The sequence below is a fragment of the Vulpes lagopus genome, chromosome 24 (assembly GCF_018345385.1).
Source record: "Vulpes lagopus strain Blue_001 chromosome 24, ASM1834538v1, whole genome shotgun sequence".
Classification (NCBI taxonomy): domain Eukaryota; kingdom Metazoa; phylum Chordata; class Mammalia; order Carnivora; family Canidae; genus Vulpes; species Vulpes lagopus.
This window is the reverse complement of record NC_054847.1, coordinates 3,756,504-3,782,935: the sequence shown is the minus strand read 5'-3', so window position 1 is coordinate 3,782,935 and position 26,432 is coordinate 3,756,504. Positions and strand designations below refer to the sequence as shown.

Here is a 26,432-nt window from a genome sequence, read left to right as displayed (position 1 = left end):
TTCTTTTTTTACACAAAGAGCATCTACTACTTTGATAAAGGGCACAACTTTTAATTAGAAGTTTTAAAGGACCCCGGTAAAATCTGCCTGCCTCTATCTGTAAGTGCTCACAGACAGGGACTGCAGTAGGGCTCCTCCAAGAAGGAACCAGCGCTGAGTGTGTTTTCATTTCGGTGGGGATAAAGCAGGCAGGGATCCCCCTCACATGGGCAACTCCTGTCCTATGTAGTTCTGGGAAGGAAGCAAAAAAATCCCCCCTGGAACTCCCTTACACCCTCTCCCTGTGTGGGGAGCTCAGCAGCTTATACCAGCCATGTCCTGCACACATTATAGATAGAGCTGCCAGGACTGAGTCCTGGTCCTGGCTGCAGATAAATTCTTGTCACTGCTCCTCACCTCTGTCTTCTCACTTTTAAAATGGACCCTTGGCAATATTCTCTTTAATGGTATTTATGGGAATTACATGAAACAACAGTGTTATTGTCATAAGATAAAGCTGAGCTCTTGCTCCTCCATTAACAAATATCCGTCAGAGAAAGACCCATTGAACTTCTGTGACTTAACGTCACATCCTTACCCTATAATCTAATTTTTCATATAATTGTTTTACCTTCTTAAAATATTCCTCATTTCTTTAAAATCAGACACGCCCATGGTTAAATCTTCTAAAATATGTCAAGTATTTTCCTGCTAGCTAAAGAACTATCACCATTGAACACTATTTATCTTCTTTTTAGAATGGCTCGGGGTCTTTATTCTAAGTGTGCCTGTCAGGGAAGGGAACTCATGTCTTCAGTAACTTAAAGTCAGTATCTTTAACCTATTTGCTGAGTAAGGCACTGTACTATCACATCATTGTCTAATGTATCAGTAGCAGCAAGCTAACTTTGCAAATTGTTCCAATTTCACGGATGAGAAAATTGAGGCTCAGAAGAGTGAAGCAAAATGCCGATGGTCAGCCACACAGAAGGCAGTGAAGACTCGAACCCAGACGGAGCCCCAAAGCCTTGGTTCCTTGACAGCCCAGGGTACAGTCACATCCTCCACTTATGGCTGGATCCAAGAAGCATTAGTTATATAATAAATGCTTCTCTGCTTTTGTACGGACCTTATAGTTTGTGGAGCTTTCAATCTTTTTTGGGGTAGTTTTTTGCCTTCCTCCTTGTAAGGAATTCTTGTTACATTCTCGTGCTTTTAACCTGTTCTCTTTGGAAATGACATAAGCAAACATATTGATTATGTCTCAAGGCCAGCTGGCTGTCAGTGAGCCTTGAGAAGTCTTCCTATAAGTGAAACGCAATGACCTGGGGGCTCATTCTTTGGTTACCTATTGGCTCTTTTGACTTCTTTCCAGCTCTCCAGCTGCATTTCAGATAATTGAGGTTGTTTAATTTATGAACTCTGAATACGGGAATACTCTTAGCCAGCATGAACCTATATGTATTACAAAACAAAATACTAAACTATTGCTCGTTTCTAGTAAATGCTTGTTTGTCCCACTGTTATTTTATAGACATGGCTTCTGCAAAATTCTGGAATGCAAGTATTCTTGTCCCCATTTTTCAGACCAAGAAATGGAGACTCAAAAGTTTCCACGTCTGGCCAAGAGCATTTTGTGAATAGTTCCCCTCACATCAACTTATATATGCCCAGCATAGGAGTTTCAGTAAAGATTTATAAGCGGCGTGAGTTTCTTTATTAACTAACTAAAGAGAATTATGAACATTTGCCCGCTGTGTCAAACAGCCCTAATAATAATGTCTGGAGTTGGTCCAGCCCAGAATTGGGAAAGATGTTTGCACCACACACCTCCAGGGGGCAGCCCTACATTGTGTTCCACGTGGGTGGCACTCGCAGGGGCACAAGCACTGTATAGACATTGGAATGGTGCCCAGGGACTGCAGCAGAGCAATTTTAATGGCAGGAGCAGGAAGGGTGTCACAGCAGGGCACCGGAGGACTTTCTAGTAAACAACAATGCAAAGCCCCATAGGAAGGAGTGGCCATCAGACAGGAGGAGCACAAGATGTCTCTTGGATCTGAGATTTAAAACAAGGGTGACATGGTCTCAAGTGCCCTGCCCTTCTCTCCGGTGGGGAGAGGGGAGAGAGAAAATGTCACATATAGCGTAACCTTCTTTCTGGCTGATGTAGGTAGACTTGATGTAACTAAGCAGGGTGCCAAGATCCGCATCAAGTTTCTAACCGCTTAAGCACATTGCAAACTCCACTGAGTGTGTCCGGAAGCCTCAGACAAAAGTCATCCAAATAAGTCACATGGCCTTTGTCCAGGCAATCCCTCTTCTAAGAGTGTCCTCCAAGCATAAGCCCTGGAAGTGGGACAGCGCCCTTGAGTCGGGACCAGCCTTGCAGGACTTCCCAGGCCACCAGCCCCCCTCCGCCTTGGAGGCCAAAGTGGCGGGGGAGCAGCAGCCAAGGTTCAAACGCGGCTCTGCCCCTGTTGGGTCCCCGCCTGGCAGGGCCTGGCAGGCCGTCCTGTCCCATCTGGGGGTCTCTCGGCCCGTGCACCGGGGAGCCCTGCAGCAACCTCTGTGAGCGCGGTAGCTGCAGATGGGAGCACAAAAGTAGTGAGAAAACTGGGATCCTTGCGCAGGAAAGTTGGAACAGAGAAGAATTCAGACGTGGGCGTGTGTGTTTGAAAAAAAAAAAAAAAAGGAAAGAAAGAAGAGGGTGGAAACCCCATCAGCCAAGTCTGCAGGGAAAAAAAAAAAAAAGAAAGAAAGAGAGAAATGCAGCCTGCGCATCTGGGGCCGGGGCCCCTCCCCTCGGGCCGCGCCAGAGCAGCGCGAACAGGTGCCCCCCCCCCCGCCCCGGGATGCGGGGCAGAGGCCGAGGCCGGGCCCTCCCTCCCTCCCTCCTGCGCTGCGCTCGCTCCCTCCTCTCCGCTGCGCTCCGCCGCCCGCGCCCTCCGCGATGAGCGGCCTCAATGGCACGTCGCCGCCGCGCTTCGGTGAGTCCGCGGGGCCCCCGGGGGCGGGTCGGGGCGGGTCGGGGTCGCGCCCGGGGCCGGGAGGGGCCGCCCGCGCTCTGCGTCCCCGCGCGGTGCCCGGGCTGGGGGGGACCCGGGGCGCGCCCGGAGCGAACTCCCCGGAAGCTCCGCCGGCCCCGACTGCTCCGGCCGGACCGGGGCGCACGACCCTGCGGGGACTTGCAGCAGCAAGTGGTCGTGCGGCCTCACCAGCGGCACCTGAGCACGGCGGGCTGCGGCCAGGTGCGGGCTGGAGCCCTTGAGCCTGTGCAGGCAGGGCCGGCAGCGGGCCTGGGGGTGCGCAGCCAGCCGGGGTGCACAGCAGGGGCCCGCTTGGGGGTCAGGGGTGCCCCTTACCAGCCGGGCGCTTAGGGCAAGCTGGGCCCTCTCCTGCCCAGCTCCAGCAGCTTCATGATCCACAAAATGAGAGAAATGGGGTATTCCTGTGGGCTGTGAGAATTACGAGTGTGTAAAGGGCTCAGCACAGGCCTGGACACATGGCCAGGCCCCAAGAAGTGTCAGGCGTCCTTGTTCTCATGTGACACTGGGCTGGATCTGGAAGCTGAGGTGCTTTAGGGTTTGCACCGTGCTTCTGTGAGCGGGTGGGAGCTCACACTAGGCGCTAGTGAACTTGTGTGTGTGTGTGTCCTGGCCGCGGTCGAGGGCAGAGCCACCGTGATCATTTCAGTACAGGCACTGAGGAAGTGAAGGTCCCACCGGCTGTCATTTAGGGGCTGGAGAGGACAGGCTTGCTCACCACCAGCCCTGCCCCTGCCCCTGCCCCTGACCCCCCTCTAGGATTCAAGTTTCAGACCTTGACCAACGGCCGCACTGCCCTTCTGGAGCTCCCAGGCTTGCAACCCTCGCTCGCTCACATTCCAGATTACCCTGAGGACTTGATTTCCCACAGGCTCTCTGCTGTGAGAGAACCCTGGGGCCCTCTTTCTTGCTGCTAACTCAGGCAGGATGTGTCTATATCCGGTCTCGGTTTTCATGACTGCTTCTCAGAAGCAGCCGTTACAGTGGAGAGGACCCTCTGCTCCTGCTTCACCAAGCCTGCCCTATCCCCCTGGCCTCAGCCAACCCCCATAAGCCCCAATGCCACAGGTACTGCAAATGAGTCATGTGCAGAAATCCACTGCCTTGCCCTCGGATGGAAGGGGTCAGTGCTCAGTAAGGAGATGGTCAGGTTTGTCAACTTTATATAGAATTCACTGCCTCTGGCAGAAGCCAAGAGGATTGCATTAAGTGCCAAATGAAATTCCATCTCAGCCATTGCTCAACCGCTCCAGATATCCAGGGCGGGAGGAATCACACGGCATTGGCATAGCCAGCAGCTGGACCTTTCCAAGGGTGCCCGTGGTTGGGCAATTATTTCTGGGGACTTGCAGCACGCTCTGGGAAACAGAGGGCTGTGGGATGAGAGGCACGCTGTGGAAGCACATGCTTACATGGAAGCACACCAGCCCATCTTCAATGAGAAGGAAGAGGCAGAGGGGGAGGTTGGCAAGCCGAATCGGTTTCCCTCTTTGGGTAGCAGATATGCCTACATCCAATGGCCTTCTGCGGCCCCAACCCAAACGCCTTTCAGAGACTGTGAGTGCAGCGGGCCCTACAAGCGTAAGCCAAAAACAAATTTAAGCAATGAATCAAGAGTTAATAATCGGAAAGAGATACCATCCCAACTCCAGAGCACTTTATGGACTTAGGAGAATCTTTCTAGAAGTATCATAGCTACATGCAATTACTTTACAAAATGAAACTTATTTATGTGTTTTATTTCATCTTCCTTTTTTTCATAAGAAGATAAGATATGCTGAAGATTATAGTTTATCATCACATAGACTAACTCATTCTTCTCAGGGCTGGATGCATAGTATGAATTGTGTGAATATACGAATGAATTGGTTATTTGACCAATTCCTTCACCAGTGGACATTTAGATCGTGGAGTCTTTATTTGATTTTTTTTTTTTTTAAACGAGACACAGTGCTGCCATTACAGCCCTGTAAGTGGGGTTGATGCATTTACACGTATGTGTGTAAATATATGTGTTTGTATATGATTAGGATAAACCACGCACACACACACAAACACACATATACACACACACATTTAATTCTGGGACACAGAGTATGAACATTTAAAATGGTGGTCACTACTAAAAAATTGCCCGCTTAGAGGTCATCTGGATTTCTAACATCCACCTAAGTATCCAATGAAACTCTTTTTCCCCCACATCATCATTCACACTGTGCAGTTTACATCTTAGCAAATCTGATAAGTAAAACATGTTGCCACTTCTGAATGTGCCTCTGTAATTATAAGTGACGTTGTGCATGGTTTTTGTCTGTTTATTTTTTAAATATTTTATTTATCTATTTGTTTGAGAGAGAGTGTGTGTGTGTGCATAAGCAGGAAGAGGAATAAAGGGAGATGGACAAGTCGACTCGGTGTAGAGTACAGAGATCGATGCCGGGCTCGATCTCGGGACCTTAAGATCATGACCTGAGTTGAAATCAAGAGTCAGACACTTAACCCACAGAGCCACTCAGGTGCCCCCATTTTTAAAAAATATTTTATTTATTTATCTATTTGAGAGAGAGAGAGACTGAGAGAGAGAGGAGATTGTGTATGTTTTCATACCTCCACAACATACTGCATTTCTTTTTCTGAGAAGTACTTGTTCATGGCATTTGCCCATTTCCAATGAGGTCCCCACCCCCCAGTGAAGAAGTTATGACACGTCCTCTCTCTTATAGTGACCTGGAGGCAGAGCACAGCCTGAGCCCCACAGTCAGAGCTATCGAGTCACACCTGGGTCTGGTCCCACCTCCAACACTTCCAGGCTTTGAGGAGGTACACGATATGTCAGAGTCTCAGTTCTCTCATCTGCAAGTGGGAATCATAACAGCCACTTTCCACGAGCCACGTCATGAACACGAGACTAAGGCTTTGGCATCATGCCCAGGAATAGTGGTATCTGTGGCTGTTGTTGTTAACGGAATTTATCAAAGCAAACCTGGCCTGCGGGTGCTGCTAATCTCGAGTCTCCCTTACAGATGGGTGCTGGTTTTGTTTTTGATAATATAACAAGAATATCAGTAACTACATGCTGAGCCCTTTAATAGGGCCTTGTGTGGGTCACCTCTCCACAGCCTTAACTGTTTTACAGCAGAAACACTGGAGGCCCAGGTGATGGCTGACTGATGGCTTACCCCAGCGCTCCCAGGCATGGAGGGCACAGCCAGGCTGTGGACATAGGCTGTCAGACTCCCCAGCCAGCAGGAGTCAGCTGGGAGGCCCTGAGGTGCATGTGAGCAGGGCATTCCACCACCCAGCACCATGGGGGCTGTGCCTGGGAAACACAACTGTAGCTTTGCACACAGAGGAACTGTGTTTGGCACAAATGCTCAGAACCTACCAACCAACCCACGGTTCCTGAGCGGGGCCTGTGTTCCAACCTGTCTATCACCACCCGCCGTTCTGTGGTTGAGCCTGCCAGGCCAGCTGCTGCCCTTCACCCTGCCTTCCACATCCTGCTAAGGCTGTCCCCTAGAGCATTCTCTTATGGCCTTTCCTGATGCCTGGACTGCTCAGTCTCTCCACCTTCACTCCAGTGCTCTCTGGGTACCCCTGCACACACATATACATGTACACACACGTTCACACACACACCCCCCCACACACACACACAGCCTGCCTGTTTCACTCCTGCTCATCCCATAAGGACGAGGTATTCCTCCCAAGCTCCCTGGCCCCTCCCTGAATACTAGAAAACCACCCACCATGGCCCCAGGAACAGCGTAGCCCCAACAAATTCCTGGATTTGTCCCTTTCCTGGAAATCCTGACCTCCCAAAGGACCCAACTGCCCTCTCCTTGGGATCTGGCACAGAGAGGTGAATGCTCCCAGGCCTGTGTCCATTCCACACACTGGAAGTACCTTTTAAACATACACTCAGTAGCTCATGATCCAAAACTGGGTATATACATGAAGGTCAGTGAAGTTAAAATGGACAGAAAGTCAAAATGAAACAAACTCTAAGAACAGGGCTCCAGGCCCCAGCACTTACCACCTCACTCTTTGCCATTCCCGCCCTGTTTCTTATTTCATATTCTCCTCCAGCACCCCAACGTCTTTGCCTGGGGTTTTCTTGAGCTCTCCATGTAATCTGAACTTCTGAGGAAGTGCTGGCTCCTGCCCTTAGTTATTAAGCATTTTCATTTTTGTACATTCTTCCAGAACAAATAATGTGCAAAATCTTAGCCAATGGCAGATGTTGACAAGAATGGGTTTCCTCTTGTGCCAGTAGGAGCCAAAGCCAAGACACTAGATTCCATCATAGTCTGGGTGGGCTCGGTCAGGCCCTTGCATGACTCCCCCGGATTAAAAAACGTGTGGGGTCGTCACTACCCCATAGACAGCCCCTGTTGCCTGGGTGACAGCAGCAGAGCAGGACTCAAGGCCCACTTACCTGGCAGTGCCACATGCCCTTTCTCGTGGCCTGACATCTTAATCCCTCTCTCATTAGTGACTCTGAGACTGACTGAATTGCTGGAGGCTCAGCGTGGTGAACTCTGAGAATTAGAAGCTCCAGGGAGACCCAGTCATGGGTCCTCAATACTGTGAGGTTTACCTTCTAGAGCTCCACCTGGTTCCCACAGTATAGAGCAGAGGAGAATCCCCTCAAGCTTCCATCAGAGGAAGGAAGGGAAAAGGATGCATCTTAAAAAAGACCAGAGCACCTGTCCTTAATGAGGCCTGCCTCAGCGCAAGCTACAGTTGACCCTTGAACAACGGGGGTGAACCGAGTGGATCCACTTATACATAGACTTTTTTTTTTATACATACAGTACAGTGCCATAAATTAATTTTCTCTTACCAATGATTTTCTTAATAACATTTTCTTTGCTCTACCTTACTTAATTGTAAGGAGATAATATATAATGCATATAATACACAAAATACGTTAATGGACTGTTTGTGCTACCGATAAGGCTTCCGGTCCACAATAGGCTATTAGTTAAGTTCTGGGGAGAACCACAAGTTCTACATGGATTTTCAGCTGTTTGGGGGATCGGACCTCTAACCGCCTACTTTGTTCAAAGGTCAACCGTAGTCAACCAGACCCAAACCTGCTGGGGTATTATCAGAACCCATCTCACCTGAAGGAAGGGATCTACCCAACTCTAGCCCACTCTACCCATCCCATCCCACCTAAGGGATGAAAAAAGAACAGAAACTCATGAAGTTCACAGTCAAAAGGTACAGGCTCACCAGAGACAGAGACCTACTGTCACAGGGCTGCAGGACGCCTCCCCTTCCCCCATCCCACTGCCACGTCACTGCAGTACCTCCTACTTACTGCATCCTGTCTGGCTGTCAATAAAGCTACAGAGCACACTAAAAGCAAAAAATACAATTTGAAGAGTCAGAGCAAATATCAGAACCAGCCGTGGCAGAGATGTTGGAATTACCAGACTGGAAATTGAAAACAACTACAATTAATAGCTCTTCATGACACTTTATTATATTCTCTCTTATTTCTGCTTTTCTAGCCAAGTCCTTCTGTAGTTAAAGCCACACCTTCTTTCTCTTATTGCCAAAACATTGTGGGCGGCATACTATGTGGGGCTCACTGGACACACCCCAGAACCATTCTGGGTCCCTAAGAGGGAAGCTGGCACTCCAGGGTGCTCATGGGAGCAGGCCCTGGGCAAGGCTACCAAGTCACCTTACTGCACCCCTAATACCCTGATGGAGGCCTTTTATCTCCACTTCAAATGTGATGCTCCCAACTAGCACATCACTTACGGAGAACACAGACATCCAGAGCCCCTTGCCCCCACTTCTACGTACAAGGCACATTTTTAAGAGGTGTTCAGGTGTGCTTATGCCAACTGTCCCCATGCCCCAGCATTCCCACTTCTCCCCCTTGGAAAAATGTTCTCCTGGAATAGAGAAACTTCACATTTTAGTCCATCCTCCAGGACAGGGCTGGCTTTGTCCATGGGAATCATGCAGGGAAATGTCCCCCCTTCCCCCGCCCGCAACCTCGGAGGACCCCACATGCATTCTGCTAATGCTCTGCAATCCCTGTCTTGAAATTCTTAATTTTTGTAAAGGAGCCCCTGTTTTCATTTTGCCCTGGGCCCCACAAATTCTATAGCTAGTCTTGATCCATTAAATGGGGATCATAATCATTTCTACCTCAGGGGTTTGTTCTGAGGATTAAATGTATTACCCTAGATAAAACTCCTAGTATAGTGCTGGTACATGTTACTCTCTACCACTTACTAGTACCCGACTGTGTTCTAAGTGATTTTGCTGGCTCACGCTCGCCCTGTCCAGCTCCCTCCTTGTTCCTCAGTCTCTGTCTTTGTTTGTTGAACACAGCACCTGAGATGATGGCACAGTCTGCCTAGGTCTGTAGAGCCAGGGCAAGGCCCTCTGCAACAGCTGTCAAGCTGCTCCCTTCTGAGCTGTGGGTGCCACCCCTGATATGTGGGCTCCTTCATGCTTCTATCAGAGGGGGGTGCAGTGAGGGGGAGGGCAGCCCAGAGAACATATGTGGGCCATTGTGACCTCTCGCACCAGTTGTGGCTCCAGCAAACTTCTTACCCCCTGCAGTCAGTTTCCTTACATGGTACTTGGGGGGACCATCCATGATCCCCTACCCTCATCTGAACACCAGCCCCTGCTGAGCATGTGGGGTCCAGCTGGCTGAACCCATGGAGAAGATAGGCTCTTTAAAAACACTGAATGAGTGAGTGAATGAATGAATGAATGAATGAGTGAGTAAGTGAAAGTGAAGGTCCCACCAATGCAGCCCATGTCTGATTTACACAGAGTGCTGTGGGCCCCCGTACTCACATCCTCGGCCTTCCCCCCACCCTGGCCTCAGAGCCCCTCTTGGGTCAGCCCACTGGCCTCTCCCGCTGCTGCCCTGCACTCCTTGTTCACTCTGACCTGTAGCACGTGGAACCCACTTCATGACTCACCCGCCACCTTTCAGTGCCTTCCCTCGCTGCTCATTTCTTTCTTTTCCTCAATCTGGCCATTCATCCAGGTCCACAGCCAGGACTCTGCCAAGGTGCTTCTTAAGGCCTGGGCTCTCCTCTCTCCTGGGAGGACTCCCTCCACCCCCTTTTCCAGCCTACACCCCACGCCTGAACTCCTACAGGGAACCCGGGCCTTGCTTCTCTGATTGGGCCCTGGGACTGACTTGTCATTTGAACTGCCCTCCATCAGCTTCTACCCAAATCACTCATTTTAGTGAATTAATTTCAGCTATGGCTGAAAATCCTGAGTAATCTTTTAATTTTTTTTTAATTTCACAATCTCTTTTTCCCTTTTGTACAAATTCTGTACATTATCTGACCTACTCTCCTCTTATGGTGACTGTCTCCCTGACTCAAAGGATGGAGGTAGGCTTCACTTCCTGTAAGTTATCTCATTTCACCCTCTAGCTGCCCCACGGGAGGTATTTTTATCTCTGTTTTGCATATGATGATACTGAAACCCAAGAGGCAACCAACGTGACTTGCAGAGAGCCACAGCCGACCCCTCACACTCCCGCTCGCCGATAGCGGGTTTTTCTAGGAAGGGATCAGCCAGGGCTAACATGTACAGTAGGCAAGTGCTTAAGATCCATGCTGCTTTTCAAGAAGCACAAAAATGAGTGCTTCTTTTAAAATCCAAAGGAAAAAAAAACAAACTTTTCATACTAAATATTACATTTGTCTTTAGACTGATGCTGCTATAAAATACAACTTTTAATATTTTGGCGGAGAGGGGATCCATAAGGTAAAGCACTCAAGACCCAAATGGGTCACCCTGCATCATCTCTGCCTGGCTCGGGACACCTGAGGCCAAGGGGCCGGGTACCCACTGGCTCCTGTGCTGCCATTCTCCCTACTAGATTCTGTCCTGCTCCTGGCACTCCGACCACTTTTGCCTCGGTGCCTACCTGGGTTCCTCACGCCCTCCCCTGGCAGTCCTGCCTAAGCCAGCAGGGCCCCTGGACTGCGCAGCTGCAGTGACTGCTTTGTGCCTGCCCTTTACCTCTGCTCTTGGGAGAATCTCTCAAAGGTAAATGCTTGAGGGGAGCCAGGACTCACTCTCTCTCCCTCCCCATCTCTCTCTCTCTCTCTCTTTCTCTTTTTCTCTTACTCTCTTGGCTTTTTAAGGTTGATCTTCACTTCAAGATTTTTTTTAAAAGTAAGTTTTCTTTACCCTGTTTCATTATTACAGAAACAGTTCATGTTCACTGCAGAATTATATATGTAAAGACCAAGAAGAAAGGTGTAGGGAGATTCTCTCTAGAGCTGAGGTAACTTGGAGATATTCATGGGGCAGCCAGGTGGCAGCTGGAAGGCAGTGGGGAGAGAGATCTGAGCAGAGAGAGAGATGGAGTCAGGGCAGTAAGGGGCTGGTGGAAGGCCGAGTGGGGGCAAGAAGAGCCTGTGGGGCCGCACCAATCATTCCAGATGGTGTGGATCTTCAGGGCACCTGTGGGGTGTGGTGGTGAAGAGCACTTGCTGAGTGCCCACTCTGTTCTACTGCATACCCAGCAAGGATATACATGGATATACCTTGCTTTATCCTGAAGAAGTTGCACAGATGTAGATTCCAGGTTAAAAAGATGGAAACTGAGGGTCAGGAGATTGTGTGCCTGGGTCCTCACTGTGTACACTGGCACTGTCCAGCCTTGAGTTAGGTGTATCTCCCTCCACCTCTGGGATGCAGGGAAGGGGTGGCCCAGGACCCCATGCCCTTGTGCCTGGCTCTGTGCAGCCCTGAGGCCACTCTCCTGCCTCAGAAGAAAAGGCCTTTCTTTATCCACCCGCCCCAGGCCACTTGTGGTGAGCTCTACCCTCCTCTGCAAGCCCACACCTGCTGGCCCAGCAGCTGCTAGTGAAATGCCCATAGTGGCACACAAGGGCCAAGTTGTGACTGTGGGAGCCCTGCCTGCCCAGACCAACCCACACACAGGTCTCACTTTCCCCTGAGAAGCAATGGGCAGCTGCCTCTCAGGTTCACTGCAAGGGCACCGGGAGAGAATAAAGAACCCACCAATTCCTAGCCAATTCCTGGAATGCCTCCACCACAGAACCACCCTGGGCTGGAAATCTTGTCCTTTGTTAAAATATTTCAAACCACAGGACTGTTACTGCGTTGTGTATTACAGTTTGCCAGGCATGTTCATTCTCTTCCCCATCGCCATGCAAGAGAGACTACTCCTCTCTCTCTCTCTTTGAAAGGAAATAAAGCTCAGAGAAGCTAAGCGACTAACAAGAATTCATACAGCCTAAATACATACACACATACATACACACATACAAAACCAAAAAGAATTCATACAGCCAGGGTAGTAGATGGAGTAAGACTGGGACACAGCTCTCTGATTGCTTTGGGAGTGCACTGTTTATTCCACAGAAACTCATTCCTCAGGTTCTTAAGTGGGGGACAGAATGGGGGTGATGCTGAGGAGCTGATGCTGGGACTGCAGGGCCACCAAAAGGAAGAAACTTTGACACTGGCCCTACATTCTCCTCTACCTCGACATACACGCATGTGCACACACACACATGCACATATACATGCACAGGTGCACACAGCATGCACACACATAAGCCCCTTACCACTGCCTTGCAGTCCTCAGCAATAGACTCATGTCACAGCAAGGTTCAAGGCAAGGAGAAGCTCTCCTGGGTGCTACCTCGTTTGGCGTGAGGCAGGGCGAATAGGCATTTAGTCTATGGGTCCTACTGATCTCACAGAGATAGCTGGAAACAGATGTGGGAAGTGCTGCCCTCAGCATCTTTGGCTTCGGGTGTGCTTTTGAAACTTTCTTATGCCACCAGTTTTCAGACCCTGTTCCCATGTCTTTGCCTCAGTCTGGTATCTCTGTAGTACACCCGCATATGGGCAGTGTGTTCTGCTTCTCGAAGCCTCTTCTGTCTGTGATCTCATCTGAGGTCAGTGCAATGTTCAGGCCAGATCCCCTTAACCACCCCCTTCATGTGGCAGACAGGGCCACACAGGTCTGAAGAAGTCAACAAGTTTTGTTTTGGTTATTTGGGGTTTGGGCTCAGGATAGCCTCTCTCATGCCTCCCCTGCCCCTTGAGCCCATCCAGAGTCTATTAACAAAGACAACAATCTATTAATAAGTCCATTAATAAAGGCAGGCTTCCCTCTGGCAGGTTATCCATGCAGCACATATATGTTCCAGTGGTTAAATTCAGGACCGGTTTCCAGATTTGACCCCTGTAAACCCCCTCTTCATTCCCAGCCTATCCCCTCATCTGGCGTCTCTTTGTAAGTTCCAAGTCTTCAGGGATCCCTTGGGAAGCAGGTGACACAAGCCATGCACCTTGAGCTTTCTATCCATTGCTGGTGAATCCAGTCCAGAGCACCACCTTCAGATCACCATAATTCAATCTGATGCACCAGAATCTTTGATTTTGATCCACCAAGCACCACCTGTGTGCAAAGGACCACACAGGAGATACAGGGGACACGGATCCTGTCTTCAAAAGATCTTTAGCCTAGTTGGGGAGCAAAACCCAAAAACATCAGAGGGCAAAGGAATTCAAAACACGCCTCAGGCCTCTGGTCACACCGGGCTCAGGTGCATGCAACCTTTGCAAGGTCCCCTCTGGAGTAAAGGTCGTGTATCCCTGAAATTCTAAAAGAAGTAATTTTCACCTGGGGTCTCCACCCCAAACATACAAACACCACAAAGTGGTGTCACAGGCTATAAATCTCCATTGCACTTTCTTTCCGCAGAAATGACATTTCCATAAAACAAATTCTTGGATGAAGTCTGGAAATATAAAACAGATGAAAGCCTATCTGATGTAGTCGAGTTCAGGATAAGATGCAGGTGACCACACTCTAAGGGCTCCTTGTGATGATGGTTCACTCTCAAGCTATTGCTGGACCCTGAGGGCTTCATGTAACCAGTCTGCAAACTCCCTGCTGCCCAGTACCTGGTGCCTAAGCCAGAGTGGTTTATTGACATCCAGTCACTGTTGGTTGTCAGTGATGATACCTGAGAGCTTGGATCTCAGGGGACCTTTCCATCGTAGATGTTCCCATTACATGAAGCCATAAAATATTCTCCCTGTGGCTGTTTGCCTATAGCCAGACGGTAACGTATGCCCAGCTGTCAGTCACTTTACCAATCAATTCCATGAGGACAGTTCTTATCAAACTTCAGAACCCTTATTCTCAGACTCCATGAAGAAACTCTGAAAAGTGGGAAAGGAAACTGGACAGAAGAGGCCATTATGAAAGCAATTCATGCACAAATTTTTATTAACTACCATATACGCTCCTGGTTCATCAGTAGAAACCACACATCCTATCATCTGTCCTGGGAATTAAGGAGGAGACAAATAAAGCATAAGACAAGATCCCTGCCCTCAAAGCATTGTTGGGCTTCTTGGAGCTGCAAGACACACATTTTTAACAACAACAAAAAAAGCAACCAATCCTCCTATGGAGAAACTTCTTATCACATGAATTCAGGTTGCAGATCAAATTGCCTATGTCTTGTGATTATTCACTGAAATAGCTAAATAGGTATCTGGATATCTAAAGAATAACTTAAAGTAATGCAGCTCCCCAAATGCAAATTATCACCTATTATTAGTTAATATCGGTAGGTAGTACTAAATGATGGTGAATTTCTACTTAACTAGAGATAATTTTATCTTGGATTAAGATTTTGTGCTTGAAAAAAAAAGTTGCCAGCGATCAAGGTTGATTGTTGAGAATGTCCCAACTATGGGGAATTACTTCAGTAAAGATAAATTGCAGAAGGTAAAAAGGAAAAATATCATGTAAATGTATGAGGCACCCTGCTAGGCCAGGGTATCTGGCCTGTCTGAAGAGCTGAACAAATATTTGCTGGTCATACTCAGCATTAGGCACCATCTGTCACTGTGTGTGTGTGTGGGGGGGGGTGCTGTAGGTAGCACTCAGATCTTCAGGACACAGGACATTGCTATGAGTGGCAGGGCTGTGATTTTAGCCCAAGGCGTCCGACCCCTGGGTTGTCTTTTAACCCCTGCGCACTACCAGTATTCCTATGTGCAGAAAATGGGGAGTTTCCTAGGAGAACAAAGTTTTCTTTCAGAGGAAGAAGGGAAGAAAGTTGGTTCAAGTGGACTGTTTAAGTACTTTTCCTTATATTAGGCTCTGGTGATTACCCCTAGGACATTTCCTATTTAAGAATCATGGACCTTCTGAAAAGACCTCTTGGAACATGCTATTTTTAAAGGACTCATTTGAGGGAAAGATGTTTGTCATTCACTGAGAAAACAATGCTGGAAAAAGTCAAAATTCATCTCAGAAGGGAGGGCAGTTAGTGGGGAACTGAATCCACAGTTTTCCTTCAAAGTTCAGACACCCTGAGGCTGGGTTTCCCATTCAAGAGCACTTCTGGGCCATTTATTTCCTGCTGCTTTGGTCTCTGCCTGCCCATCTTCACTGTTCTGTCTTCCCTCTGTTTCTAGGGTGGTGCTTTTGGGATAAGTGAACTCTGAGGTTGCACTGCCTTGGAGGCACAATTATCTGAGTTCCTGGCCTTATCTTGCCTTCCTTGTCCAGGGGCTGTGGGAACAGAAGTCTGACTGGGCAGATAAAAGGCTGACCTCTCCCTGCCCTGCCTCCTGCCTCCAGGGTCCCTGATGGTTCTCCTTTGAGCTCCAGAGAGGGCTCTCCCCAGGGGGGAGGGAATGCAGGGCGGCATTCTCCTCTGTCTCAGTTTATGTTATCTCCTCCTGAGCCGACAAGCCCTCTCTCTGACTGGGCCAGAACACTGCCCACCCCTCCCCTGGCCTCCCTGCACCAAACCCTCACCGTGTAGCCAGCTGTGGCCTTTTATCCTGCTCTGGGAACCAATGCCCCAGGGACTCAGGAGTCCCTGGAACGTCCCTCTGTGACAAAGGCCTGGACAATCAGTGCAATTGGCCAGAGAAGGTGTGCCCAGAACCAAGTCAGAGAGGCCCAGTCCACTGTCCTCAGAGGCACAGAAGGCTTTGACCTGTGCAAGGTTTAACTCAAGAGACAGGACTGCACCCCATGCATGCAACCTTGCCAGCTACTGTTGGCTCCACCACTAAGCCATGAGGACCGCCTTGGGATAGTGATCTCACCCCCTTTGGCCCCTGTGTCCCTGATGCTTGTGTACTCCCCACCCACATCCACCCTGGATGTCCAGGATGCAGTGAGCCCCAGGTGCCACCAGATTCTGCCATCTGTAGAAAGTGGCCATGGCAGCAGACAGCGTGCCTGCATTCAAACAGCGAATCATTGCACAGGTGAGAGTTCCGTCCTCCAGTGTGACAGACCTTGTTCAAGATGCAACGTGGCTACTCAGTGGCTCCCTCCCTGTGGGCATCTTAAATGAGAAGATGTAGATAAAGGTCCAGGCCTAGCGTGGGGCAGATACTCAGTAAATATTAGCCTGAGCAGGAGGAGAGAGACTCAAGGATACGGAGACTTAAACCAGGAGCCCACAAACCAAGGCCCATGGCTCAAATCCAGCCTGCCACCTGTTTTTATAAGTAAAGTTTTATTGGAATGCAGCTGTACCCATCCGTTTATAGAGCGTCCATACTGCTTCTTTTGTAACAGAGACCATATAGCCAGGCCTCCAAGCCTAAACTGTTTACCATGGAGCACTTTATCAAAAAAGTTTGCCAGCTCTAGAATTAAACCAACAGGAGAATCTCTTATGGCTCAAATTCCAGGCCTTGAGCCCACCTGGACCCCATTGCCCCTCTCTCTGGGGTTATAACCACCCCACTGATGGATGAGAGGCCATGGAAGAAAGACCTGCAGTCAAGGTCAGGGACTAGACATCAGACATCAGCCCAGTGTGGGGGCCACACTGGGATCACACAAAGTGCCTTGGTCCCCATCACTTAATCTTCCAGTGCCCACACCACCACCACCAAGGAGAGAGGCCCCTCATAGTCTTCACTGTCTCTTGTCCTCCAATCACCCCTCTGTCAGGCACTCAGGACTCTGCTGCCGCCCTGCGGAGAATCTTCACCTCACCTTGACAGGGTGAGAGGGAAGGCAGGACATGAGACAGGCTCCCCCTGGTATCTACAGCTAAGGGGCCAGCCCAGCCAGCTCACCTCTTGAGTTCAGTACTTCTCACCCATAGCCGAGGCAAGGAAGAGGGATACCTCTCCACATGGCAAGTGTTGGGCCGGGTGCATTGCCCCAGACCTTACTGAAACCTCTTAATCCCTTGAGACATTGTCACCTCTCTTTTCAGATTAGAGCTGGATACTGAAAGGTGTGACCACATTTGACCAGTTATAAAATGGTGGATCCAAGTTCAGGCATCCTGAGTCTATATCCATGTTCTTTGCCTGTGCCACTCATACCATAGTAGACCAGGAATCACACTGCATAACCACATATTGAGGACCAACTGTGTATCAGGCCCTGTTGGAAGTTCTGAGGATATGACAGTGAACAAAACAGCAGTAATTTAAAAAAAAAATCAGTAATCACAGAAGGAAGCTTATATTCTATGAAGCTTAGACAGACAGACAGTAGACACATGGGGATAATGCTCAGTAAATCAGATGGTGCTGAGTGTTAGAGAAAAAAATCAAGTCAAGAAAGGAGATAAGGAAGGCCAAGGGATGAGGGAGGCACCATTTTAAAGAGCATGGCCGGAGAAGTCTTCACTGGGAGAGATGATGTTTGAGAAAGACCCAAAGAAAGCCAGGGAGTCAAATGGGAATATCTGACAGGAGACAAAATAGGCAGAGAGCACTGCAAGTAGAAAGGCCCTGAGGTAGGAGGAGGCCTGGCCCGATCAAGGAACAGCCAAGAGGCAGTGTGACTGGGGGAGAAGGGTTGGAAATGGTAAGAAGGAGATGAAGCCAGACAGGTGAGATAGACAGTGGGACTGTCTCCCAGCACCTGTTGTAGCAGCAGGAGTTTACCATCCCTCCTGAGTCTTGGGGCCTCCAGACCTCCTCATAATGCTCCTGACCCTGAGAGAGGAGCCCTTGAGCATTCCAGCTAATGCTCCAGGAAAAGACTAAGAGGGAAGCCCTGGGTGAGCCATGGCATGTGGAGAGAGCGTGTGGGAGGGGAGAAGACGGTAGGTGATGCTTCAGTTGAGTGCACAGATGTGTGCACACACAGAGGCCAGCTTCTGGAAGCCTCTCAGAAATTGCTAGTTGCATCTTCTGGGTCTGAAGGTTTTCTGAAGGGCTGTGTATGAGTGCAGGGCCCTGGAGCCCCAAGCATCTGCAGTTCACAGGGCACTCGGGCATTCAGTTGAAGCAACTCAGAGCAAAGGGATGTGGATCAGCCCGTCACCTGTGTCTCTGCATCCACGGAAGCCCTGAGGGTACCAACCCAACAGAGAGCACAGAGCAGCAACCTTGTCCCCTGAGGTGAAAGGTCTGGCCTAGAAGGAGGTGGAGAAGAGAACGGGGAAAGAGTGTGGACAAGGGTGGCTGTCCTGCTGCTCCGGGGTCCACGCTGCCACCTTGCTGGGCAAGGAGGACTTCGTACCATGTTCAGCCTTACCCAGGCTTTCATGGCAGAATGAAGGCACAGCCCAGAAACGCAGGCTCCTTCTCCTGGAAATCAGAGAACTGAAGAGACCGGCTCCGGTTCGAGCCCAGGCTCCCCGCTCGCCACTCCCAGCACCATGTGCAAGATAGCAATTAGCAGGACTGCCCCTGCCCGTGCAGGTGGCACAAGCAGCCAGGTTCCTAAGGATGGGAAGGATGTTGAGGGGCCATTTGCCTCTGCTCTGTATTTGCACACTTCGCTGTTTAGCCTGATAAAGCAAGTCCAGCCAGCAGTTCAGTCAAGTGACCAAAGCCACTTAAACCCCGACACAGGAGTTCATCCTGTGTGCCTTCTTCCCTCAGGTAATGTGATCCCAGCATGAGAATCCAGCTCCTAAGGAGGTGACTGACTTCTCTCCACCTGAGGACCCTGTTGGAAGCCACCTGGGCAACTGTTTGTGCTTGGAATCACTGGCACCCAGTGAGGCTCTTCACATTCCCTATCTCACTCCGTCCTCTCGCAGCCTGGTACGGAGGAGTGTGGAGAGGGCGTTGGCATTTATCGAGCTCTCTCTATGCCACGGTGCCAGGGTGGGCTGTTCATGTGCCCAGCAGGAGGAACTGTGCTGTTAGCACATGCTTAGAAGAGGAGCCAGGGTCCTCATACAACTCAGGATCCTGAGTGTTCCTGGGAAAGATCTAGTCTGTGTCAAGGCACACAAGAGCACATGGTAGAGCCCGCAGTACGATTCATGTGTTACTCGATCCCACAACCTCTGCAACTTGCCAGGCTCATGCACAGGCCGGCAGCTTGCTCCTCTTTATGGCACATGCGCTTTATGTGCTACGGTTCTAAGGAGACCAATGCTTTATGCATAAGCCCTGCCTGCTCCCCCGAACACACACACACACACACACACACACACACACACACACGTCAGGAGACCTGAGATGCAGCACACACCCTCACTGAGCTCAGTCTCTGTAAGCTTCAGACCTAGTGGGCACGAGGGTCCCACCTCGCTCTTGCATAGGGGAGCCTGTGGTGCCTTGTCCTGCAGACTCAGGCAGGTGGCCCACTTGACTGTGTCTGAATGCAAGGACATTATGCTTCTTCTGGGGGCCCGTTTCCCTCCCCTTTATTCACGCTGAGGGGAATGGCACTTTCACCCAGGCCCGCCTCTGATAAGGCTGTAAGCGGTAAGAAAGCAGCGCTGAGCCTTTTATCAGACAGCTGCAGGGAGATCTGGTGCCTTGCCTGGTGGGCCTGGGGCTGATAAAGTGGGTCTGGGCCCAGCCACTCACCAGCTGCGTTCTCAGACCTATGCCAGGACCCACCCCTCAGAAACAGGAGCAGTGAGGCCCAGGAAGCTTCTTTCCATTCTTAAGCACCAAACAAATTTCCAGTGGCCACAGGCAACAGGACCTAATGGGGGACAATTGGGGGAAAGGCTTTGACAGGGAGGGTTGATGGAGAAGAGGTTGATAGGGAGTTTGGGGGACTTGGACATGGTGGTGGGAGCTGGCACCTCCCGTGGACATATCAGGAGTACATCTGTGGTTTGAGACCACTCGGACTCCCCTGGGGGGCATACAGCTGTCCCCATTTTTTTCGATCAGACACTGAGGAGAGGGAAGAAATTAATAATAAAATAATAAAATACCAAGAAGTTAAGGTATTTTATTTCCTGTGGTGTGGTTAGGTTTGAAGTCAGGTTTGCTGCCCCAAAAATTCAGGTTGCCTTCTTCCTTCCATCCTGTGAGCTCCAATCTGAAGAAGATCAAAGACTTATCCCACCCCCCCCCTCTCACACACACACACACACACACACACACACACACACACACTCCTTTTGGAGGGCAGCCAATTTTACCTTCAAAAGTTAACTACTTTTCCTCTAAGCTGTTAAACTTCTCATCTTTAGGGTAGGAACGACTGGGTTAGCAGACTGATTTTGAGCAATTGTCTCTCTAGACTTAGCTGTTGTGCCTCTAAGGTAGGCTGGTCATTCCCGCCTCACTGAGCCTCAGGGTCCAGTCCCCTGCCAGGAGCACACGAGCTTCATGGATGGAATCACCATCACTGGTCACTAGCGTTCCACCACCAGACTCAGCACTACACTGGGGGGCAAGGCCACAGGCTGGAGGGAGTGGCCAACACTAAGCCCTTGAGCTCAGGTCTGGGTTTGAATCCTGGCTCTGTCCTTGGCAACTGATCATGTCTCTGAGACTCAGTCTTTTCATATATATAAAACAGGATTGGAAATGGCTATTGGCAATGTTGTTTGGGGGGTTTCAGCTAATGAGAAGTACTCATGATTTGTGTCTGTCCCATGACAGTGGGTTTTGAACGAGAGAAGCATCATGAGTAGAAGAGATGCAAGTGAATTCCCAGTACGGAACACACCATAAAAAGCAGTGGCATGGGCCCCACGTACTTCCAGCTGCCCCCCGTCCCCCGCCCCAGACTCTGAGGCACATGGATGCAAACAGAATCTGAAAGGCTCTCCAAGACAAGGCAGACACAGCAGCCTCTGGCAGGGGCCTCCTAGCAAGGTGGCTAAGGACTAGAGGCTTCTATAGAGGTAGTGGCCACCTAAAGTTGGCCAGGAAGATGAATGTCCAGGAGTGAGGCCTGAGCCTCCAGAAAATATTCCAGGGTGGCTCCATCAGAGCAGACCTGAGGGAAAGTTGCAGTTCCTGACTCAAATCCCCTGGTTGGGACTGTGCTGGTGGTGTGCCCTGACATGGAGACTGAGCTCAAAGCCTGTGATTATCACTGGAATATTGAGAACTGAACAACTCTCAGATCTCATGGCTGACAAAACCTGATGAGCTAGATAAAGGACAGTTCAAGGGAAGGGCAGGAGGGTACCCAGGGCTGGGGGGAAACAAAGGTGGACGCCTCCCATCTCCTTCCTGGAATCAGCCGAACCATCACTGATAATCATTCTGTAATGATTAGCCAAAGGATTAGTGTATGCAAAAGTTCTGTGCCAGGTGGAAAGACAAATGCAAAAGATAGTTTTACCACCTAGCACCTAAGAGGTGCTCAGTTTAGTTGGGTTAGCAATCACTGCAGACTCCTGCTTTCATAACCTCTCTTCTGGATGATTTTTTCCTTCTGCATTTCAATCTGGTCTGCTGAGAAGAACTTTCTCTCAGTAAGCTTTGATGGCCACTGACTTACTATGTGCAGGGCATCTTGCAAAAATGCTAGGATACTGAGATGAAGATGCCATGGCCCTCCCTTCACTCCCAGAGTTGTTTTGACATACTTGGTGAGTTTGTACCTAGTAACGGGAGGTCCCTTCCGCTAGGAGGTCAGGACAGATACCCTCCTTGACATGTAGACATTGTTCACCAGGTAGGCCAGGTGAAGTGGATATCTCAGGGAACAACATGAGCCAAAGCCTGGATGTGTGAAATAGAATCCTTGTGACATAAAATGGGCCCGCGTGGGACAAGCAGAAGACATGTGAACATGTGAGATAATAATGTGAGAATTCATAGCTTGTGCCTATGGCTCTGGGCTTGGGCCCAGGAGATCCTAGAGCTCTCCTCCAGGTGTATCTCCCTTAGAACACTCCCAGTCTATCTGATGAATTGACAAAGAACCAAACAGTCCATGGAGCTGATGTGCAAAATTTGGGACATACTTTTATACCAAGAAATTTGTTGTTGTTTGTCTAAAAATTCAAATGTAACTGGTTCCTAACTGCATTTTATCTGGCAACCCTGGGAAGACGGGACATGGACATGGGTGTTTTTTAAAGGGTTGCATGTGATTCTGATATGTAGCCAGAGTTGAGAACCACACACAAGAGGCTCCTGCTTTGAAGGAGCCCACATATTCAATGCCTTAACTCCCAGGCCAGGTGCCTGGGTGCAAAGCTCTCTGTATAGATGGAGGACTCCTAGTTTTAAAAAGCATCCTTATTTCAAGCATTTTCTTTTTTTCTTTCTTTTTTTTTTTTTTTAAAGATTTTTGTTTATTCATCAGAGACAGAAAGAGAGAGAGGGACAGAGAGAGAAACAGGCAGAGGGAGAAGCAGGCTCCATGCAGGGAGCTTGACGTGGGACTCGATCCCTGGTCTCCAGGATCACGCTCTGGGCAGAAGGCAGCGCTAAACTGCTAAGCCACCGGGGCTGCCCTTAAGCATTTTCAAGATCACCTTCTTACTCCTTCATTCCATCCATACACGGATACCTCCCACAATAGCTAAAAAGCTATTTTTTACATAAATTTGAAAATCTGAAACACATCTTACACTTTAAGTGATGTATTTATTTTATAATAATTTATTTTACATAATTATAACATAATTGTATAATTATGGAAGTTATTCATTAACTATATATATTTTAATACAATATAATGAATCATTTTTCATTACCTTCCTACCTTTTCTATCACACTATCTCATTCTCTTCTAAACACACTCCTGTCAGAACCTGAAACTCTCTAACCCTCAACTTGTCAAGTATGACTTGCTGGACCCCCCCCACCACCACACACCCATACCCCTCTGCTGTCTGTCTCTCATTGTGACTCTGGTCTTTTCTCAGTGGCTTCCAGGTGCTCTTCTAAACTTAGAAAACACTCTCCTCTCCATCCCTATACTACTTGAGAATTTCTAGGAATCTCCTTTTCCCTAATCTCTCACCTGCTCATGGCCTACAGTAGAAGACACAGCCTGACCTTTAAGACTCTACTTCCTGGAGGCAACTAGGTGGCTCAGGTGATTAAGCATCCAACTCTTGGTTTTGGCTCAGGTCCTGATCTCAGGATCTCAGGTCCTGATCTCAGGATCATGAAGTGGAGCCCAGTGTCAGGCTCCACCACTGTCTCTCTCTCCATCTCCTTCTGCCCCTCCACCCCCACTCATGCTCTCTGCTCTCTCTCTCTCTCTCTCTCAAAAAAGACTCTCTACTTCCCATAATGAAATGAATAATTAAGTTTATTAATGATATTGAATATGATAGTGATGGTGGAAGAAGTAATAAGACATGGAAAAGGAAGAGAGGAAAATAAACTCAAGATATGTACTAGATTTAGCCATTCATATATCTCCTTCCTTCTCCTAAAAACATAGCTTTTATATTTCCCAAAAAAATTAAAAACATCTATTTAATAGACATAGAATTAAAAATTGCATTTTTAAAAATATGAAACCATCCGTACTAAAAAGGATAAAATTATTTGAAATCTACACTTAGACTATCTGGCATATGTGGGAGCCCTAATCCTAACTCCTTAAACAGATCCAACCCTATAACAGGTTGATGTCTCTTTTGGTAACTCTGTTTTCATTCTGTTATTTGGTTTGCTTAAGAAAGTAGTATATCAGTCTGATAGAATAGTAAATTTTGTCTGTACTTACCCTTTTCCCTTAAGATTATGTGTTAGATTTCAACCCTGCATTTGAAATGCTAAAATCCCTGATGAGGAAAGATACACAAAGTCCCCTGTCCATATCAGTTGTACTAAAGCATCCAATTTACCTTTTCTGCTGGTCATGAGATATAACCCTTTATTGGACTTTAACCACACTACCTGCAAAATTCCAAAGTGAAACAAAGTCTAAGTTTGTTGGCTTTCTTGATTGGTCCCCAGGGCATTTATCACTTACTGTGAAAGAAACATTTAATTTAGATGGCAGTTGATTTGTGTCATGGGATTTCAACTGACAGGAGGAAGAGTTATGTATGTGTTTATAGCTTCTTTGCTTTTAAAAGATTAATGTTGGGGAAATATAAATCACAAGACCTGAACGGGGGGCTGGGAAAACAGAACAGGAGTGTGCCAAGGTGATGGATTGAGATGTATTATAGAGTGTCTTCATCAGCCAGAAACACAGTGGGAGGATGGGGTGAAGGGGTGATGGGGTGGGAGCAGTGAAGAAAAATGGCTTTTCCTCCCCAAGCACAAAGACAGCACAAGGGCTTGATTCTGGGCAGCCAGCTTCCTGGTTCTGGTGCTGGATGCAAAATGAGGTAAATTGGTGACTTCCTAAAGCCCCTTTCCTGCCCTGATACCCAGACGACAAAGGAGGGCTAACAGCGAGTGAGAAGTGTCTGGACGCCCAACTATCCCAGGAGATAAACAAGTACTCCCTACCCCTCAAGTCACCGAAACTATCTCCCTCTGCTTCCCCCATAGGGGCCCTGGATCCAGGGGCCATATATGTGTGCACACATGTGTGCAGGAGCTATGCTCAAATAAATGGGAATGGTAAGAAGAGCTTGCATGTGTTCGCACTGCCTTTCTTGGATCTATGCAGGTGCATCCTTCTATATTGGCGAGTTAGCTGAGGGTTAGAGAGGGTTATTTGCATGTGGGACTCAGGAGCCAAGACCTATGGCCATACCTCTCCGGTACCACAATCCATACTCCCGGTGCATCACAATGCCTTCCTCAATCACTTTGAGATTATTTCTTAGAAGAGTGTGTTGATGTGCATTTGCCCTTCTCTTCATCATTGCCCCAAACAATACACTCCCAATATGTAGGTCAAAATGTACCCTCCCTTTCAAATGCTGATCCAGCTTACAAAACCACAGAAGTACCTTTCACAATACTAGCTAACAGGTATTGCATATAAAATCGTACCATGCCATCTATATGCATCAACTCATGTCATCCTTGCAACTGCCCTCCAAGGTTCTCTCACAATCCCATTGCATGTGTAAGAACAGTGAGCCTCAGCATGCCTTTACCCGGTGGAGAGAAAGCAGCATCCCTCAGTGTGGTGCTCTCACTGGCTTGGGAGGAAGAGAAACATTCCAGGAAATGGAAGAGGAGCCACACATGCCTCCTACTCCTGTGACCTTCCAGGATACTCACCACATCTCTACCCTTCTGGTCCATTACCTAGAGGTTCACTGTCTCAGGGCCACTTTGGCCTCCCTTAGCACATCCTGGGGAGGAAGTGATCTTGTCTGTCTTTAGGATGTGGGCACTCATGCCTTCATCTGACAGGCTCTACTTGAGGCTTTCAATCAAGGTCCCCAGGCAATAGCAGTCCCCTCCACCTCCTGTTCTCCTCCCCACTCTGCTCTTCTCCCAACAGGAAAGGGCTCCGCCACTCCTTCCTGTCAAATTCAGTGAAGGAAGGAGAAAAACATTTTCTGCATCCTGTTCACCAACTGATAAGCCTTCTGGAAAGCCAATAACAAAGCATGGCTAACTAAATCATTATTATTTACACACGCAGCCTGATCGAGGACATTTAGTCAGTAATTAGGTACCTAATTATGCTGAAAATGCAATTATATGATTTTTTAAGTGAATTAAGTCCTCCAGAGAAGTGGTAAGGATTAGCACATGTGATCCAGCTGAAGAGCAGGAACTGTAGAGGGCATGTCAGTGTGACCCTGGGCTGCGCAGAAACCGAGTGACCTGGACTTGAGTCACATGTGTGAGCACACACACATGGTCTATTGGCTTTAATTCTGTGTCCCCAGGACCCTACATTGGCCTGCTGCATACCAGAAGCTTAATAAATGACATCCATTAATATCATTGAAAGCTTAGTGCGCATCTGTGAAAGGGCTGTTTCGTGGTTGGCTTGGAGACTCTTAAGGAGGTTATTTATTTAACTTGTGAAAGGCAGGTGTGCAGAAAAATGATAAAAGAGTCAACTGTGACATGCATGTCAGAGGATATTTTATGCAACATCACTTATTCGTTCCCATAGCATTGTGTCAGATTCGAGGTATGTAAAATACAGCCCTTGCCCTCCAGTATTAAAAATCAGCACAGGAGACAGACAACTGCAAAGCATTTTAATGGTGATTTGAACAAGTTGTTCAGCAAACTGCAGCTTTCTGGCCAAACTCAGCCTCTGGCCTGTTTTGGTAGAGTCATGATTTTTA

At 48.6% G+C, this 26,432-nt stretch overlaps 1 protein-coding gene across 3 annotated transcripts in view; it reads left to right on the top strand.

Annotated features, from left to right (window-relative positions):
• Positions 1 to 1,981: 1,981 nt before the first annotated feature.
• The window catches only part of GYPC (glycophorin C (Gerbich blood group)), a 42,562-nt gene continuing 18,111 nt past the window's right edge, over positions 1,982 to 26,432 (top strand). Inside the window, exons 1-2 of one of the 3 annotated variants that reach the window (XM_041739653.1) lie at positions 2,338 to 2,969; positions 24,718 to 24,789. In XM_041739653.1, the coding sequence (XP_041595587.1) occupies positions 2,933 to 2,969; positions 24,718 to 24,789 (109 nt within the window). In that variant the 5' untranslated portion in view covers positions 2,338 to 2,932. Of the gene's footprint in view, positions 2,970 to 24,717; positions 24,790 to 26,432 lie in introns of all 3 variants that reach the window. The other 2 variants (XM_041739652.1, XM_041739654.1) reach the window with 2 other exon arrangements.